This window comes from Anopheles gambiae, chromosome 3 (assembly GCF_943734735.2).
Source record: "Anopheles gambiae chromosome 3, idAnoGambNW_F1_1, whole genome shotgun sequence".
NCBI lineage: Eukaryota > Metazoa > Arthropoda > Insecta > Diptera > Culicidae > Anopheles > Anopheles gambiae.
Window position 1 is genome coordinate 4,358,379 of NC_064602.1, and position 19,738 is coordinate 4,378,116.

At 47.3% G+C, this 19,738-nt stretch overlaps 1 protein-coding gene across 2 annotated transcripts; it reads left to right on the top strand.

Annotated features, from left to right (window-relative positions):
- The first annotated feature begins 669 nt into the window (after positions 1-669).
- LOC1277926 (segmentation polarity homeobox protein engrailed) lies at positions 670-8,789 on the top strand. 2 transcript variants are annotated; one of them, XM_061658476.1, is made up of 4 exons: positions 670-2,513; positions 7,061-7,161; positions 7,333-7,501; positions 7,685-8,789. In XM_061658476.1, exons 1-4 carry the CDS (start codon positions 1,073-1,075, stop codon positions 7,693-7,695), a joined length of 1,722 nt encoding a protein of 573 aa, XP_061514460.1. In that variant the 5' UTR covers positions 670-1,072; the 3' UTR covers positions 7,696-8,789. The 2 variants fall into 2 exon arrangements, with proteins under 2 accessions (XP_061514460.1, XP_317438.4); XM_317438.5 differs by having other exon boundaries at positions 671-2,513; positions 7,333-8,789.
- The last annotated feature ends 10,949 nt before the right edge of the window (positions 8,790-19,738 follow it).

Consider the following 19,738-nt stretch of genomic DNA (forward strand, 5'->3'; position numbering starts at 1 on the left):
TTTCGAAAATTATACAATTGAAAAAATAACATCTCGATTCTCGCAGCAACCCGCAGCCACGGAACGCATTGACGCTGGGAAGCCTGTTTTCCCCTTTGCAACCATCCCCAGCCTTCCCCGCACCGAGAAAACGGGAAGCGAACGCCATTGGGGTTGTTGGCGCAGGGAATGAAAACGCACCCCCTTTTCGACGTGTGTGGTCCCGGTCCAGGAGCGAGCAGAGGCACACGAGAACGAGACGGAGCACACCAAAGCGGAGCGGGTTTTGGGATCGGTAATAGAGTTGTACCGCGAGCGCACGCACACACTCTCGCATCGGCACAAGCATTTTCCCCTGCAAATTGACTTTTTCACGCACACACACAAACGTACGGTGGAGAAAACACGCCCATTTTCCCTACCTGCCGCACCACTACAACCGCAAGCGGGGTTTGCTGTTTCTTTCTTTTCTGTCTCCCGCTCCATCCGCTAGCGTGTTCTCTTTCGTGTGGCTTTCCGCAGACTAACACAACAAAAAATGCTACCCCTTTGCGTAAGGGAAGGGATGATTGACTGGCGAAGGAGAGAGTGAGAAACACACACAGCAGCAGTGTTGTTGCTGGAAGGGATGGGAACAGCGGAGCGGGTGCCGCTGGCAGGGAGTCTGCGAGATTGAGACTGTCAGTCAGGGTGCGTTTGACATTTCATTTCATTTCATTTTCAGACATTGTCACATCACAATTTATCTCGTGCGTCGGTCGAGTGCGGTCCGGTTTCGGGTATATTTGTTCGCAGCAGACGAAGACGTGTGTGAAGACGTGTGTGAGACGACAACACAGACCCAAAAGGCACGCGTCCAAGCAGTGTGTTGTGGTGCAGTGATTGAAGTCGCGCTCAGGCACAAGTGCCGCGTTTGTGCAGATGTTGAAGATTGAAGTGAGCGTTTGAAGCAGTGTTGTTTGAATGCAGTTAGAACGTTGATAGTGTGACGTTGTGCTTGAGTAGACGCACCCAGTGACAGTGATTATTGTTGAAACATTTTGGTGTTTGTGTGATTACTTGAGGTAGAGACCGGAGATAGTGAGACAAGAACATGGCCCTAGAAGATCGCTGCAGTCCCCAGAGTGCTCCTAGTCCACCGCATCATCACCACAGTAGCCAGAGCCCGACGAGCACGACCACGGTTACGATGGCAACGGCAAGTCCTGTGCCCGCCTGCACCACCACCACCAGCACCACCAGCACCTCTGGCGCTAGCGCGGCTAGTTCGCCTACCCGCGACGAGATGTCGCTAGTGGTACCGATCTCTCCGCTGCACATCAAGCAGGAACCGCTCGGCAGCGATGGACCGATGCCAGCGCAGCCACCTCACCACCACCAGCATCCCCACCACCACCAGCTACCCCATCATCCCCATCATCAGCATCATCCGCAGCAGCAGCCCTCCCCGCAGACCTCCCCGCCCGCCAGCATATCCTTTTCCATCACCAACATCCTGAGCGATCGGTTTGGCAAGGCAACGGCCGAACAGCAGCAGCAGCCCCATCCGCAATCTCCTGCCATCCGCGAACCGATCAGCCCCGGACCGATCCATCCCGCGGTGCTCCTGCCCTACCCACAGCACGTGCTCCACCCAGCGCATCATCCGGCCCTGCTCCATCCAGCGTACCACACCGGCCTTCACCATTACTACCAGCCGTCGCCATCGCATCCACAGCCGATTGTGCCCCAGCCTCAGCGAGCGTCTCTGGAGCGAAGGGACAGTCTGTTCCGGCCGTACGACATCAGCAAAAGTCCGCGCCTTTGCAGCAGCAATGGAAGCAGCTCGGCCACCCCTCTGCCCCTCCATCCGTACCACACGGACAGCGATTGCTCGACGCAGGATTCAACGTCCGCCCCGAGTCCCGCCACGTACGGTGATATCGCTTCGCCCTCGTCCGCCTCCTCCGCCATGACCACGCCGGCCACTACCAGCAGTCCCACGGGCAGTGTGTACGACTATAGCCGCAAAGCGAGCGCCCTGGACCATCGAGCCGCGCTGCTGAATGGATTCAGTGCAGCCGCCAGCTACCCCAAACTCCACGAAGAGATCATCAACAGCCACCGCAAGTTCCAGGCGAAGCTGATCGAATCGCAAACGAAGGCGGCACTGGCTGCGGCAGCCACGGCTGCTGCGGCGGCCGCTTCCGCGACACCCCACAACATGCCACCGCTGGGCAGTTTGTGCAAGACGGTGTCACAGATCGGACAGCATGTGGCCGGTACGGGCAGCTTGAACGGATCGGGCAGTGCAACGAATGGGGCGTCGAATGGTGGTTCCGGTGCTCCGGCCACTGCCAAACCAACGCCAAAGCCCATCCCAAAACCAGCGCCGAGCTCGGAAACCAATGGTTCCTCGTCGCAGGACGCTGGCATGGAGTCGTCGGACGATGCGAAGTCGGAAACGAGCAGCACCAAGGATGGAAGCGAAAATGGCAGCAATCTGTGGCCGGCCTGGGTGTACTGCACGCGGTACAGCGATCGTCCAAGCTCTGGTAAGTTTCTAGCTTGTTGTTGTTTGGGGGGTACTTTTGTCTTGTAACTGGCCAGGTGTAACGATTTGATTACATGCCACTCGCTGTGTTGGTGGAACGATGTCAACTACTGCTGGGGAGAAATCAATAATCAGGAAAGGCAGTCCCTTTTTCCGCATGTTTCTGTCAAAGTGAGGAAACTAATTAGTACGTTCTCCATCGCACAACAAGTCAACATGTCACACTGTTTGGCTGTTAGAGGGCCCCAACTAGGACAAGACCTATAATCATAAAAGTCAATGGAGGAAGCAAAAACCGCAAAACAGAACTAGTGAGTGATGAATAGTTGTGTCCATTTACCGTACAATTGTGACATTTCTACTGTCCGTTAGGCATCGAAGAAGAGGTAGAAAAAAGGTCATTGAAATAGTTCTACTTCAATCGAATCCTATTATCATACACACAGACACTCGCTCTCATTGCTAATTGAATCAATATGCCTCCTGCAGCACTAAAACGAGCAATAAAAACACACACACTATCAGGAACGATTGTTAGCCGCTGTAACACAATATCCATCCACTTGAATCGTGCAATATTTATAGGATTTTAATCACTCGAGGGTCCTTCAGCCGCGGTGCAGCTGAATGCTGCGGGCCCCTTTCCCACCCGAATGATAATAGACAGCGGCGACAGCGCAAAGGCCTCGCATGGATTTTCCACACACGCGTGGTGATGTGATAATTTATTCATAACCCTCATATTTCTGTTATCGCCTGCGTGAGCTCGATAGTGCTCCGGTTCGGACAGCCGCTGGCACTGGCACCGGGCCTCATTAGCACCCGGACGCACGGGCGGTGGAATTTTCGATAATTTATGGTCCTACCTCGACGCTCGATTGACGCCCGCGGAAATACACCGAAACCGAACGCTCAATCACGTTTCACACCCTCCGGGCGAAACGGCTCTTGATCATGAAGACTTCCGCTTGGACTGCTTGGTGTATCTATTTTGGATTGTAGCTGGTTTTTTTTTTTTTGCCATGTGTTATATTTGCATTTTGCCGCTCAATTTGGTGCCTTCGGTGGGTGTGGGATTGGCCGCTTCGATAAGCCCGTTGGACGATTTAACGCTCCATTAGCAAACGGCAACATACGCAAGCAGCTTTTGCGCGCAAGATGCGTTCAATGTACACGCTTTTGAGCGCTTCATCGACCCTGGTTGCCCTGGCAACCATTTTGCGCAGTGTCTGTCTGTCCCGTGCGTCTCCTTACGGTCTGGGCCAGCGTTGCTGGACGCAAACAAAAAGAGAAACACAACTTTGCCCGAGAGCTTAATGATCGCTGCAAAATCAAGATAGATCGTTTAATTTACTCACAGACCGTCCCACTACACTACTAGTAGGGGAGCAAAAAACACATAAAAAGGATTTATATACAGCTCCCTGTTTGATCCTTTTCTGTGCATCTCCCAGTGGAAAACGCAGCACTGGAGCAGTGCATTAAGAAATAATAAATGAATTACCGCGCCAAGAAAAAAGTCGTCTCCGTCTTGCGCGCGATCCCACCGCCCCGACCGGGAGCGAATAATGATGATGATTGCAATCGCGTCCATTTTTAACTTACTCTCTTTTACTCTCCGTGCGTTGTTTGCGTTATGCCTGTTTGCTAGCTCAAAGCGCAGTGAAGTGTGTATGTGCAATTGCACAGTTTTACGATAGCCATCGCTACTGTTGTTGCACTCCTTCCAGCGCCCCTTTAACCCCGCGCGTTGTTCGATGGACGATTAATTGAGTCGAAAAAAGCGGAGGTGCGCTGCTCGATAAATTCACCAAGCACGAAGTTGCACGGGAATTGCTTCATTTGCCACGTTGGCCTAACCTGCTGGCAAGAAAGGATGGCATGGAAGTTAATTAATTTACTATCGACCGGGGTTTAGCTACTACGAAGCTCAGGGACGAAGTTTTATGGGTGCTGCTCCTCGCCAAGAGCGCACAGGGCCTTGGCTGTGCTGGAAGTAAAACTTCTAGGTACAGGCGGAGCTTTTTTTATGTTCCATTTCGGTGGAGAATTCAACACACAAGCTCCCACCGAGCAACCCGCAAGCAACCTTTAAGCCAATAAAGCTGGCTGATATTTCAATTTATTAGAAGCAATTAGAAAAAGTTTCTGGTGCGCTCCGCACTCGACCCCGGAATGGTTAACGTTTCGTAACGTTTGCGTTTGCAGCAAAAGAGGCTAGATTGTAATAAAACTTTTTCCCTTTTGTTGGCGAGTTATGAAAACACGAGCACGGCATTCCAGCGGGGCAAACGATCAAACTATTAAAGCTATAAAGTGAGATCGTAAAGGCGGTTTAATAGAAACTAATTCTCTTTGGAGGTTCTCACAATTCTCAGTGCTTGAGAAATGAGGGGGTTTTAGAGACAAAAAAAAAAGATCCACACCCTCATGCACACAGAGAAATCACATAAATGTTTCCAATCGATCGATCGGGTGTAACAGTAGCACACTCACTTGTCAAACACGTCGTTCGAACAAATTAATTTCCAATCGAGTAACAACAACCCCCATCCGCCTGCACACGCACCCCTTTTCGAAGGGAAGCCCACTATCGCAGCCACTGCCGAAGGAAGCTGAGTTCTGTCGACAGCTCATCTGTCAGTCGTCGCCCTGCTGCGTTCCCTTTTTCGGGGGGGCTCTGATAGGTTTCTATTTCGTTCGTTCTATTCCATTCCCTTCGTAGTGTTCCCGTTTTCGATGTACATTTTCGATTATCGTTCGATTATTAGACGGACGGAGCGGCGGGCGGGAATTTCTAGTTCGGTACATTTTTTACTAGCTTTTAATAGGGTTTCATTTTTCATCCATTTATCGCGACTTCCAGTGTATTACACCACACACAGACACAGTTTGCGCCCCGAAAAATTGTCCGCTTTCGTCGCCCGTGTCATTTATCGATCGGCGTTAAGTGGGAAAGCGTGCGTGCCGGTCGTTTTCGTTTAATTTCGGGCCGCAACTGATAAAGGTTTGTGTTTTTGTTGTTGCTGTGCTGCGTTCGGTGGCCCCCTCTGTCGGTGTGAACAAATGGATACACGTTACTGTTTCGTTTATTTTTAGGAATGTTGCTCACAAATGCAAACTTTTTTTCGAAACTGTGTTTCATTAGGCAAAATGCATTTAAGCAGAGATTCCTCACCGGCACCTTGCCAGTATTTGTTTCTTTTAAAAATGAATTTCTTCTATTTCAAACATTCAACAATAGGGCCCCAAACGGGTGCTAAACGGTATCCCTAATTTGTGGCATCTTGTTGTGTGCGGTCTCAACAAAACTCACCTTCCCAAAAGCTCGCGAAGGAACTCACCCAGTAAGGCGATTAAGTTTCTTTGTTTATGGGAATGCGTCATCCGTTAGCGTTCATCAAAATTTTATTCCATTCCATTTGTGACGATTTATTCGTCAATTCCAGTCAGTCAGCCGTCCCTGCTTTGCTCCCGCCGCCCCGAGCTAACCCCTTTCGCTGTATAAGGCTCTATTAAAATGTCAAATTATGATAAACCATCGAACCGTCAGATCGGCCCACAGTCATAGTGAGTGAGTTGTAGTGCCTCAGTTCCCGCGGTGAGGCTCACTTGGCAGCTCCCGAAAAAAAAAAAACCAACGGAGACATTAATATTCATCCCGCAAGAGCGCAAGAGACGAAAGGACGACGAGCTCACGTAGCGGAGAGAACGTTGGAAAGGGGAACAACAGGGCCCAAGAAGTGGCTCGAATTAATTATCGAATTAATATATTAATTAACCTTCTATTGCGTACGCTCGGGATTACGCGCGGGACTACATCGGGCGTCGAGAGAAAAGCGCCCGCAACTGACCCACGCGGACGCACGGGCTATCCCGGGCCGGCCTCATTAATTAGTGCGATTATTTATTTCAACTAATTTAAATGAAGCAATGGGAGCAACGCAGCGCACCAGCGTCAGGAGAAAATAGCGAAAGCGTTCGTGTAAAATTTATGAACAATGGGGCGAAGGAAATTCGAGCCACCATTCGGGGAGTAATCGTAAAAATGGTCTCAAAGTGAAATAAACACATTCCTCTTGCAAACGGTGCTCCGCTGCCCGCTGCTTGGGGTCTTAATCTTATGGGAGCTTTCGTTCCCTTTCCCCTCCATGTCTTTACGACGGCCATTTTTGTGCCAGCCAGCGAGAAAACAGTGCTAATGCAAAACAAACAAACCGCTGCCAGCATGGGGAAGGGCGGAAGGGCCAAATTCTCGATCCCCTCGGTGCAATAAACAGTACGATCATTTGCTTTCTCCTACCTATACATCCTCGGCAAACTGTACACACCACACTGGCTCGATTTATCTCATCCGACGGTTAATTGAATTAGATAAGAGCGACAGTAATGATTATTTATTCACCAACGGTCGAGTATCTCTCGCCATCCCTCCCCCTTGTGGCATCTCTCGGGGCATTTTCTTGCCTAGCAATTTTGCAGTCGTTAAAGCCAGTGACATTTTTATTAATTTTCTGCTTTTCTCTGTCTCTCTTGCTCTTGCTACAGGTCCTCGCTACAGACGCACGAAGCAACCGAAGGAAAAGGGCGACAGTGAGGAGAAGCGCCCACGGACAGCCTTTTCCAATGCGCAACTGCAAAGACTGAAGGTAAGGTTTCGTTTTTCCCGTCTCGCTCTTTCCTCGTTGTTTTACCTCCCATGCACAACACGCTTTGCACAACGCTCTTTCTTCGATGTACTCTATTTGCCTATTACCATCTGTTCTAATCGTTTGCCATTTGTTTGTGCCTCTTCTCTCTCTCTCCCTCGGTCTCTGCAGAATGAGTTCAACGAAAATCGCTATCTGACGGAAAAGCGGCGGCAAACGCTCAGTGCCGAGCTGGGGCTGAACGAGGCGCAAATCAAGATCTGGTTCCAGAACAAGCGGGCCAAGATCAAGAAGAGCTCGTCGGAGAAGAACCCGCTCGCCCTCCAGCTGATGGCCCAAGGTCTGTACAATCACTCGACCGTGCCGCTCACGAAGGAGGAGGAAGAGCTCGAGATGCGCATGAACGGACAGATCCCGTAAAAAAAAAAATAAAACGGAAACGCATTCGGACGGATCGCAGATACACACACACACACATGCTTGACAACCATCCTATCCCCAACTTTCACCCACCTTCTAACAGGGTACAAATAGCGGACGTCCCTACAGAAGAACGATGGCTTAGTTGGTTCGCTGGTGCAATACTAAGAGACAGAGAGAGAGCGAGAGAGCGCGTAAGAAAAGGATCAACAAGCAACAAGGTGTGGTATGGTGGTGAGACGTCCGGAAGGCGACGAGGACAGCAAGAATCAAAGCAATACTATAAAGTGGCTAGTACAACGCGACAAGGATACCTACTTTAAATTGATAAGGGTTACAGATGTTTGTAAATTATTATTCCTCCATTTTCCGACAGCTCTCTCGCGCTCTTCTCTGCTTTGGAAATTATTTCAAGTAGCGTCCTATATTGTTTAATGAACTGTACAGTGAGTTTGTAAATATAAAAAGAGAGCAAGTTTTTAGCAGTGTTAAGAGCAAAGACGACGCAGCAAACGACAAACCTAACCAGTTGTGGGTTTCCTTTCCTATTTAGAGTAGAAAACAGAAATTATTGCAAACATAAAAAGATCGTTAAAATGCCTCAAAATGGTTTCAATCATCAAAAGCAATTGGGGGAGGGAAAGTTTAAGGCATCTACAAAAATGTTTCTCACTAGAGTGTTTCGAGCACCAGCATTAAAGAGTTCTGTGTAAAAGTTGCAATTTTCAATTGTTCTCTCGAGTAGGACAAGAATGTAGGAAGTGTAGCACATTAAGCAAATGCAAGTATTATATTATCTCTAATTATATCCTACCCGTATGAAAGAATATATACATAAAGAGAGAGAGAGAGAGAGAGAGAGAGAGAGAGAGAGAACCCTCCTAGCAAGTATGAAGAGAGTTGTTTTGCTGAGTGTGTTTAGGCCGGCGCGTTTAGAGTGCGCCATTTAGCGTCCATGGCAAACAAGCAAGTTAAGCAGTTACGTATGTATTGTAAATTTATTATGAAAACAACGCGTATATTGTACAACAACTAAAAACCACCACGGTACTAGTGCGTAAGTGAACAGAAAACATGGACAGCTACAATATAGAAACACAAATACATACACACTCACACTCACACACACACACTTTTGCACACTCTCATGTGATATCGCGAATGAAGCAGTAAATTAAAGTATGAAAATCTAATATTCAAACCGAAAACAGTCAAGAGTTTATGCTTTTATTTGCTATTGATGAACCAATCCGGTATTATATCACACAAGAAACGCTGTTGCTGGTTTTTTACACTCCAAACGACTTCACTTCGCTATGCAGATTGGCTGGGCTTTTTCTCGCTATCGATCCAAACGTCTGTTTTATTGGCATTGGCTAATCATGTTTTCCCTTCCTCGTGTTGTTACCTTTCTCACGTTCACAGCCTCTCGAAATGCTCCACAAGCCTCGAAACTCCTGTGAAGAAGTGATCCGAACGCTGTGCTCACTGTTGTTGCCCAATCCGGCCACTAAATGCTACCGTTTACCGATCCGGAGGGGCCCCCTTCCCGAAATGCTGTAAATTCCAGTAGCAAAGCCAGTGGCGATTGAAAACATCCACCGAACGCGGGGGGAAAGGGAAAAGGAGAACGAGGAAAATTTGAATATAATATTCCAAGTGCACCCCCATTTCGTAAGCAGCGGGCAGTCAATTAATCAACGCCGGTTGAGCTCAACCGTGTGCCGAGAGCCTCACAATTCGAGACAATAGCATTTCGGGGCGGTGAAGGTGTGCACTCGGTGTGCCGTCCAAACCAGCTGGGGTGAGTTGTTGAGATGTAAAGAGAACCGAACCGATACAGTTGATTTTGCAAAGCCAAGATGGGAGTACGAAAGGGGAAGGAAAAACCTTGCCAAAGGTGTGTGAAAGGAGGAAAGCACTCTCGTGTAGCTTCTGTTTTGGTGGCCGTTTTGTTTTTCGAGAGTGCCTTATGAAATGCACCCGTGGTAGTGTTTGCTTTTGGTTTACCAACACAAAACATTCCATCACGAACGCTTCGCGAAGGGTGCGAGCGAATGAAGCGCCTCTTTTTGTGGATGGAATTGCCAGTAGCAAATTCCTGAGGGGGGTAGAGTTGGCGATTTGCGCCTCGAATTGTGCTCGAATTGAAGGATGAAACTGTTTTGCCTGCAGCGAACGATCGAGTGTCCACCATTTTGTAATTAATAAGATCACTCGAGGGTCGAGGGTATAATTAGCATAAGCAGATTTTGGAGATGGAAACGATCGACTAGAAAGGGAAAGGTAGGTGATGATGATGATCACGATCGCTCAACAGTCTGTGTAAGGTCGTTAGCAAACAAATGCAACTTTGATGTAGTTGATGGGCTTCATGGTATTTGCCAAAATGATGTGATTGCAATCATAAGTCTGGCAATACGATCTTGATAGTTTGCAACTCCTTTTTGACTCAATGAAACGTTTTCAAAGTGACGATCTTTGCCAATTTTCGACAGTTTTTTTAGACCACCATTTCCTTTCAACAGTTTCACCGCAAATCGCATGATGGATTGACCAGTCTTCAGTGCTTCAGTCTTTCGTGCCTTATACCTTATCACGTCGTGTGGATCGGAACGGAAAAAGGTATTTCCTAAGCACACCGGCTCGATGCACACCGATATAATCAAACAAGCAAAACTATCCCAATGGCAACCGTTTATGCTTAATGATTAACCGTTTAATTAACAAACAAAGTCTAATGAGACCAAACCTAGCCGGGCCAACCGAAATCCGGTATGAATTTCCCCTCTTTCCCGGAAGCAAATGTAAGGTGGATTTTTGGGTAGAGCCGAAAGAAAGATACAAACTGGCAAGAGCCTGTTTGAATCTGCTTTGCTTCCACCTTCATGCCTGACGATCTGGGGAACGTTTGGACCGCACCCTAAAACCTCCCTAAAGCAAGTAGAAAGGCATGATGACGACGACGGCGTTGATGATGATGGCAAGGATGATGAGCCGGTGCTAAACGGTTTCTCTCTGTCTTTGTTACGGTCTCTCCCTCTCTCTCCCTATCTTGCTTCTCCCAACGAAGGGTCAGCAGCCGGCGCGGGGGTCGAGATGATTAATGGAGTGTAATGGTTTATTCATGGTGGACATAAGGCAGCGAATTTGGTTCTGATTTAATTAATTGGACAGCATATTTAGCTGCCTTTGTTTCCCGAGATGGTTATGATGGTTTTGGGTTTTGGTTCGGATGGTTTGCATTCGTGGGTTCGAGGGTTGATTGAATTTCCTATCGAGTGATGATAATGTGTGGCATTAATCAGAATCAAATGAGGTCCCGAGCGCATGGAGGGAAGGAACGATTATGAATGATTTGCTTCATTTGAAAGCATTTTATTCCCAAATATACCCAAGATAAATGAATACAAACCTCATCTTTAAATACTTTTTTGCTTTCCTCCTCTGATTTAAATCCACTTTAGCTGAGAGCATTGTACATGTCGTTCAGAACGCGTCCCTTATTCTTTCATTACCATACTTGACCCAAGTAGCAAACACTTTGGATTGTCATTATCCCGGCGTGCCCATATTACATCCCACCGTGTGCGCTTATTGAACGATTCGTTCCAGTTTAAAGACTCGACTCACTCAAACGTTGTCCAGCACACAATCAATATGCAACCCTAGATGACAAACCCGTCCGTTCAAGCTTTAGCGAAACATTTGCAGTCGGATTTTATTACGCTCAACCCATTCCCCCCACCCCAGCGAGCGCATCCTGTGAGTTGGAGAATTTCAATTAAATTGTTTGAAATTGAACCCCCGGGGGCGTACTGCGTTCAGGGTTGAATGAAGCAAATCCTTTTTGCATGCAAGCGGTAGTACTGCCGAGAGTGGACACTATCATTTTCATGGCAAAGTGAATGTTTCAAACTGGATCAAGTGGAGGAGTCTGTTTGAATATTATCGAGCATAAAACGTGGCTTTATGCATTTTCATTCGATTGTTCAATCCGGCATTCGTTTGGGATTGGAAAGTAAATTGATAGTAAATAAGCATTTTCGTTGCGGTGCTGTAGTTTACTAAAAATGAAACACCGTTCGCCCGTTCTCACTTCCTTCTATGAGCACGCTCAAAATCACACTTCAAGAATACGTTCATTTCCGGTGGCAGTATTACTCACAAGATCACACCGAAGCCGACGACATTCGCTAAAGGATGATTATGATCGTTCGCAGCCTTCGCAGCAATCGTAAATAAATCCGTAAACTCCATCACCATCAGCCCCCACCAACACAAGAGTGCATTGTGTGTCCGACAAAAAGGTGACACCAACCAAACCCAAAACACATCATTCGACACACCATTCCCGAGCGTTTGCGTTTGTGTGCACCTGATGCGAACATCCCTTAACCCGATCCTGGCGGGATTAGAAGTCGGCGGTTTTGCAAGGGAATAATCCTAATTTATGTGCCCACTTCCTATCACAGCCAACAACAACAACAACAACAGGCGGAACGACAACAACAGAGGACCGCATGCACAAAAAGGTAGAAAACGACCTGCGAAAACAGGCCCCAGAAATGTGATCATTTCGCATCGATAATCTTTTGCGTTGACGTTTTGCTGCTGCTGCTCGGGCTCCGTGGTTCGGTGTGTAGCGAGCGGCCAGAGCAGCCTCTCGGCTTTGGCTTGATTGGTTCACGGATTTCCTTGATCCGATTGCGGGGCTACCGTTTCTTTTTGCTCCGTATGTTTGTGCTCTGTTGTAGGCTGATTCATCCGTCCCCGGCCGTGGAGTCCGTGGCTCCGCAAAACGGTAGCAATCGGTACAGTTGTTCCACTTTGCATACCACCCAGGTCGTATCGTCGTATCGGGCCCCGGTAAAGGTATTTTGGAATAAATTTGCCGCTCTTGAGCACTTGTCCTCCTTTCGTGGGTTCGTCGGTGGAGGAATCGATTTATTTGCCGGAGTGGAGTGGTAACCAACTAGGCTGAATGATAAACGGGAGCGAGATTCATTAGGGAAGGGATTTCCATGGGGCTTAGTTGGTGGTTAATAAATTTGCTCTTGTAGTAGAAGTTGGTGAGATTAGAGTATTTTAGTAGAAGAGTCTTTCTATTATTTCATATTTTCATCTCTTGTGACATTTGCTTCTTCGCTCTCAACTTGTTTCTAAATATTCTAAAAGCCCCTGACGTCTGTTAATTAATCTCTTTCGTCTTTTGCTTCCTATTTTCTGTCTAAACATCTATTCCCCGGAGAGTCGCACGTCGTCGTGTGGCAAAATAGATTCTTGCCACTTGTAAGCAAAGCATTTTTTGCGAGTCATCTGAATGCTCTTTTCATTCACATCCTTTCTCCTCTGTCATATGTTTTCCTTTATTTTGATCCTTTGCTCAACACAATGCTCAAGACGGGTAGCAAACGGTTGAAAGAGTTATGAAAAATTGCTATCTTTAAGGAAGCAACAAGTAAAAGAATGAGGATTTAGCTGCAAAACGGATTGTTAGAATCGATTGAACAAATTGGACAGACAAGCATTAGAAATGGATCACACCCTGGAGACAGTCTGGAGTAGTGTTTAGAGGGTAGAAAGGATTAAAAGTCTATGGAATGTGAGTTGAGGCCATAAAAATAGAACAATTCAGTAGCATCATTAATTTTACCACACTTTAAAGAAGATCATTTTTCATTTCTGGGATGGTTTTGTTTTGTTTTGTAATATTTATAAACAATTCTGAAGAAACACAAGAGAAAAGAGTTTTCAGTAGAGAACACACGCATAGCATGCATATCTTCATATAATAGTTTGTCTGTGAATATTTTGCATTCTTGGAAGTGATCGTATTTGAATACTCTTGACTGGAAAACATATCTCACTACAACAAATCTGTATAAAAAAGCATTAAGTTCAACGCTATCAATATCACACGCAGAAGCTATCAAACGCACATAAAACGTTCCATCTGCCACGAAACATCAGCGGACAGATTAATCATTCGTCATCGTCGAGTGGCGGCAGGAATTCTTTTCATGCTTCCGCTTCGTGTTTGTCTCTGCCACTGCACCACTTGTCCAAGCAACATCTTCCCTATGCAATTCATCGCCCCCACACCCGCTCCATTCGGCGCGATTAGTGGAGACACTTTGGCTAATTAGCTCAGGCTAAATCGCTTCCATGCGGCGCTTTTCACGACTTTTGTCACAAATTTCCATCGAATTCGGGAGCGAGCAAGAGAGGTTTTTCGCTTTTGATCATCACGGAGCTGTCCCGCGATCCTCCTGGAATGGCCTGCGGTGTGTGCGCGAGGGGAAGGAATAATAAAGCACGAATTCCAATCGCTCCCCGCGCAAGAGCCACTTTGTTTGTTTGTGTTTTGTGTGTTTCCTTCTAAATTAATTATAGCGCTGCCTTTTCCAGTCGATTTAGCCACCCCGCTGGATTTCCCCTTAGATTGTCGAGCGATCGCAGCCGAAGAAAGATGAAAGAAATCACCAGCACAAAGGAACGCCGTTGCGCACGAAGGAGGGTACGTTCAATTTCCAAATTGGAGGCCACTGCCACCACAGCAAAACGGGAACTTTATGGATGATGAGCCGACCACTCGTCAACTGGCTTCTCATTAAGTGTGCACGATTTGTCTCATTATTTTCACCGTCGCTTCCGTCCTCGGCGGGCTCCCGTTCGCTTGGTGTGGCGTTTTGGCGTCTGTTAGCACCGCGCGGTGCCTGTTGGCGGCTCATTAGCGACAAAATTGTGTGTGCGAGTGGAGTGTCACCGGGGGGTTTTTTTTTGCCCCTCTCTGACTGTGTTGTTGTTTAGTGGGCAAAACTTCAAAAGTGCGCACAGCTCGTGCTAATTTCGCCATCCATCCATTTGGTGGATGCTTTTTTGCTTTGTTTGCGCGGTTTACGAGTATGGGTTTTGCTAAACGCCAGCCTAATTCCTTCTCACGCAATGGATCGTTGGCAATTCAATCGTCACCTTAGCAGCGGCAGAAAGAGCAACACGGAGACATTCTGCATCGAAATGGAGCAAAATGTTTGCTTGCGGCGGTCCTGGTCGGAAAAGTGGCGAAAAGTCAACGAGTACTTCCGTCACCTGTCCGGGAGTGTGGATGATACGACCAAGCGGATTTTCTCACCATCCGGCTGAATTGGTTGAGTGGCCAGGTGGGAGGGGGGAGAGAGGAGAAGAGCGACAAACACGGGGCGTACCGCTCCGTTAGTAATCTGTCATTAATTAGTCAGCGCACGTTTCAATTCAACCTCCGCAAACTGCACACCGCAAACGACACAAATGACAATCTTAAAAAAGCCAAATACACGACCGGCTGTCTCGATATTTTTGCCACCCAAAAAAGGAACCTCCTGACGCACTCACACACACACACACACACACACACGTACGATCGTGACGGTCTCGATTCCGATTCCGAGGACACAGATAAGCAACACACACTCGCGCCGCTTTATGGTCATGACAGTTTGTCCGCCACAACACGACTCTTCGCCGCCTTCCTACCATTCAGCGAAAGTGTGAAGAAAAATTCCGTTAGAAAATGCAATCCCATTGCACAGCGGGAGAAAAAGAACAAGACAAGAAGAGAAAAAAAAACAACCGCAATTTTCCCGGGAAAAGTGCTTTCCACAGCGTCTCACGGGCAGTCGGCGCAGGCGGCATTTTGCGCAAAAGGGGATCCTGCGCCTCCGTTCAGGCCCACAATCATTTGCTTCAATTAAAATTACATTTCACGTGCGGGGTTAGCGCTAATTAGAAAATCTATATCAAAAGACTAGACGCGGGCGGTGGACTAGGGAGTTTGGGCAAGGGGGGGCGGGAATTTTATTCAATGAAACACACACACATCGTGTGAGATCGTGTGCGCGTTTGCTGTACGTGTACGATTGTTGTTACGAATGATGCCGATGGGAAGGAGCGCGACATAGATTCCTTCAAGCGATTGCTCTGTGGGGCTGATTTTTCTGTCAGCAGAATCAGATGGCAAACTGGTGTGAAGCTGACGTCAAAAAGGGATTTCTACATGCAAACAAATCATACTACAAAACTCATAATCACCACAAATGGTGCAAATTTGCAAACTACCTTCATTTGTCTCAATTTGCTGGCAATTCTAATCTTCGCTCTTGCCCTCTTCTGTCATTAAATCAGCATCAGCCGGCGGTTTGTTTGGCAAAACGTCCCAGCCAAGGTGCGATCGCTTGCGGGATGATTCAAGCCCGAAAATGCGTTTCCCATCAAAGCATGCACTGGACCATTTTGCTCACATTCCTTTCTCATCATCGCGCGGCCGGATGACGCATCCTGACGAATCTGTGCTCATCAAAAACTGCAACCACAAGCGTTTAACGCCATCAAGGCTAGCGATGGTAAAAGAAGAAGGAAAAATAACCCCAAAACCGCTTCATCCCCGAAAAGCGATCCGCCAGTCCACCCATACGATCGATCGGTCGTAAACATAAACACAATCCAACGCGCGGAGTCAGTGCACAACACTACCATGGTAACGCGCATCGGCCAGCTCGGTCTAACTCCAAAAACGCCAAAAACAGCACAGCAAGCGAGGGGAGAAGGCAAAAAAAAGGGCCAAATGGTTTTCTTTTACCACTGTGCTCCATCGCAAGGGAGCGTGGAAAGGGAAGCGAATGGAGGGGCGGTGAGAAAAACATCAACTCTAGCAGGCAGCTCAGTTACTCAGGGGGGGTGGAGAGGGGAAGTGGAGTGCTGGCAGTAAGACGAACGGGTGTCGAAGCAAAGCAAAGCAAAGAAGCAAAAATCGACGTGTGTGGTCCTCATTTCTCTCACCATAGCTCGAGCTCGAGCTCGTTCGAACGATGGGCGAAAGGGGTGAACATAAGAGAGAGAGGGTAGGAGGGTGGGAAGCCTTGGCGCAGCTCGTGCGCTGTGTGTGTGTGTGTGTGCGCGCGCTCTGCGTGTTGTCTTTTTCGCGCTTCACCGTTTTCTGCGCAGCCTCCCGCTTTTTGTTGCGTCTGCGAGGTTTTTGAGCTCGGCGGTTTGTCCTGCTCTCTTAGCTCGGGTTGGGCCAGTGGATTGCTCTCGAAATGGCACGACGAAGCGGGGGACAGGGTTGCCCGCGATCTCTCGAGCGGGATGTGGGGTGGATTTTGCCTGAAAATGACTGGGCGCACTCATGAGCGTGGCGGCGTTTGGCGTGCGAGGGTTTCAAGTGATCGTTGGGAGTAATGTATGCATTAGTGTACCGTGTGCCATATAATCATTACACGAGAAGAATAAATAAACGATCGCTAGCATACTTTTACGAGTGATTTACGCTGGTGTGCGTTTGTGTGTGTGTTGGCGTGCGGTAATTGATTTGAATTTAAAGACGCTCGTTCGACGTTTGCTGCAGCTCTGCGTTTATCGGGTCTTTGATATTGGGAATTTATTCGGTTAGAAAACGTGATGGAAAGTTTGTTTCCCCATAGCCTCATAATGAGCATCATTTAGCCGATTACGACTCATCTCATTACACCTCTGCATTGTTTGATCGTGTCACCCCTGGCTGATGTTGGTCTATATCTATCCTCCTAGTCTCCAGCCCACTGCTCATTATCGATAGCGGAGTGTATGTGAGTGAACGATGGGGAAGCATTTATCAAGCATCTTCCCCACTTCCTTCCTTCTACCACCATTTGTAACATTCAGCAGTTCTAGGCGACTGATGAATGGGCCCACAGATAGACGACTGCTACTAACGACAACCAAGACGACCGACCGAACGACGAATGCATCAAACGCATGCATCCAAGCGCATTGCCAGCAGAAGCATCAACGATCAACGATCGTCGTTTATTTTTATCGTCAAACGTAAAATAAATAATAACTCCCTAGTCCCTCTTGATCGCTCCCCGTTCACCATCGGAACGATCCCGCCTGGGAAATGGGGGAGAGAGCAAATAAATCTACGAAAATCGGTACATCTCATCCTCATCGCCGGCCCGTATTCCGATGCGCTCAAAAAGGTTGTCAAAGTTCCGAGTATGGATGGGTCATGTCAAACGTGAGCTGCCCGAAACGTCAAAGATCGGGAACGGTTTTGATCTGTATGTGTTTCAGTGGGTCAAGATCAAGCAGTCTGAGCAGTCGAGTGACACTTCCGGGAGAGGGAAATGGATCGGTTTCCACAAAATCGCTTCCAACTGCCTGAAGGTTCACGCCTGATGGATGGCAATTAACGCACAAGCCGAGGGAATATTCACCGAAAATGTGTAAATTAGAGTGTGAAATATTGCTTTCCGATAAGCATAAATAGTGATGTATTGTAGTGATGTATGTATGTAGGCGGCAGGGATAAAATATACATCATTGGAACTTAAAAACAGAAGAAAGGCATTGAGATATATTGAGATACACTTCTGCCAGGGTTCCATCAATGTCGATCCATTTTAATGGCTTTTCAAGGTTAGGTTCAGCCCGAGTTCGGACGACGAGTGAAGGATTGCACCGATGAGACATCGTGAAGATTAATTGCGGGTCACTGCAGCCGAAAAAAAAACGACACAACCGAACATTTTGGAAGCTTATTATGAGTTCTTTGTTTCCGGAGACGAAAGTGATTCTTTGAGGCGTTGATGTTTCGCTAGGGCACTGTTGAAGTGTAAGCTATTTGTCTTGCTAGATGGATCCGTAGTTCGAGTAGGGTAGATTAGCTCCCGGTCACGAATGATGCAGGATTAGGCAAGGCACTGGCCTGACCTTTCAATAGCTTTGAAGGTAATGAATACATTTTTCAAGCGAGTTATTTGAGGGTTTAGGCTGTGAAACAAGGAAGCAAGTCATGTTGAGGAGGAACGATTTAAAGAAATTTTAAATTTTACAAAATTTAAATACAAAAATTGGTCACAATAATGTTTTTTTCTCAATAAAAATGATCTTCAAAAAAACTTCTTAGCTCCTCTTGCTCCTTCAACTTCAAATTTGAAGTTTTGGAAATTTTGCAGTCTTAAACCATAATTGAATGCACAAAAAAAAAAAACACCGTCACAGAAACAACCAACCAAATGGAAGGAGAAAGTAAATACAAGTGCAAAACAAAATTGAGATAACGAGGCAACGGTAACGGGAAAATGGTCGACATCGACACTGTCCTTCCGTCGGTCATGTTCGTTCTTGCGTGAGATGGTGCTAAAGTAAATGGCACTCGTAGCATAGCGTTCAAACATTCGGTCTTAATTTGCAAACAAAATGGTTCAGCTCATTTGTAAACACAAGACAAATAAATTAAAGTGAAACAAATATTAGAATATGTTGAGGATTTCCTGCTTCAAATGAACAGATAGAGTTGCGCTGTAATAAATTCAAAACTCCCTTACTCTTGAAGCCAACCTTACCACAAAAAGGCAACAACAGAACCGTCAAGATCACGAACAACCATTTATTCATTCCATAAGCGTCCCCTAGTATATCGTCCTTGCCTTTTTGTTCTCCACTTCACTGTGATAGCTTCGTAAGTCATATCGATGGTTAATTAAATTGACCAATAATTAACAACTCTATACTGCCGCACAGCGCAACCGGCCCCCGGGGGCAACAAAACGGCACAGTGATTCGCGTCCACCGATAAGCCCGCGGTAATGATATATTGAACGTCGCCCATCTTAATAAGTTGTCATTTCAGTCGCGTATCGTTCGTTACCACACACCACCACACTGCCTGCTCCCCCGGACCGTCATCGTCGTCATCCGTTTTGGCCAAGAAGGCGATCGAGATACGAACGTGCGATAGCTCGCGATGGACTGTCGCGGCCACAGAAGGGTTTGAGAAGATTACATTTCAAGCCTCGAACCAACACAGCCAACACACGGACGGACAGAACGGAACGGAACAGGCAGAGATTTCGCTTGAATTCGCCTCGACTCGTACCGTGGTGGCGGGTTTTTTTGTTAATTAATAATATGTTAATTAAAAGTCACCTCTCCGATGTCACACGATTGTCAAAACAAATTCCCTGCGCCCTAATCTGCCCGCCCACGGGTATGACGACGACGAATGCACCGAAAAAGGAGCAGAAAGCGAACAGAAACATGCACAACACTTGCACATAACAAATGGCAACCGATCGTAAATGGGATCCTGGGAAAAAGGCATTTCGCAACCCGACACACACACACACACACAATGGCC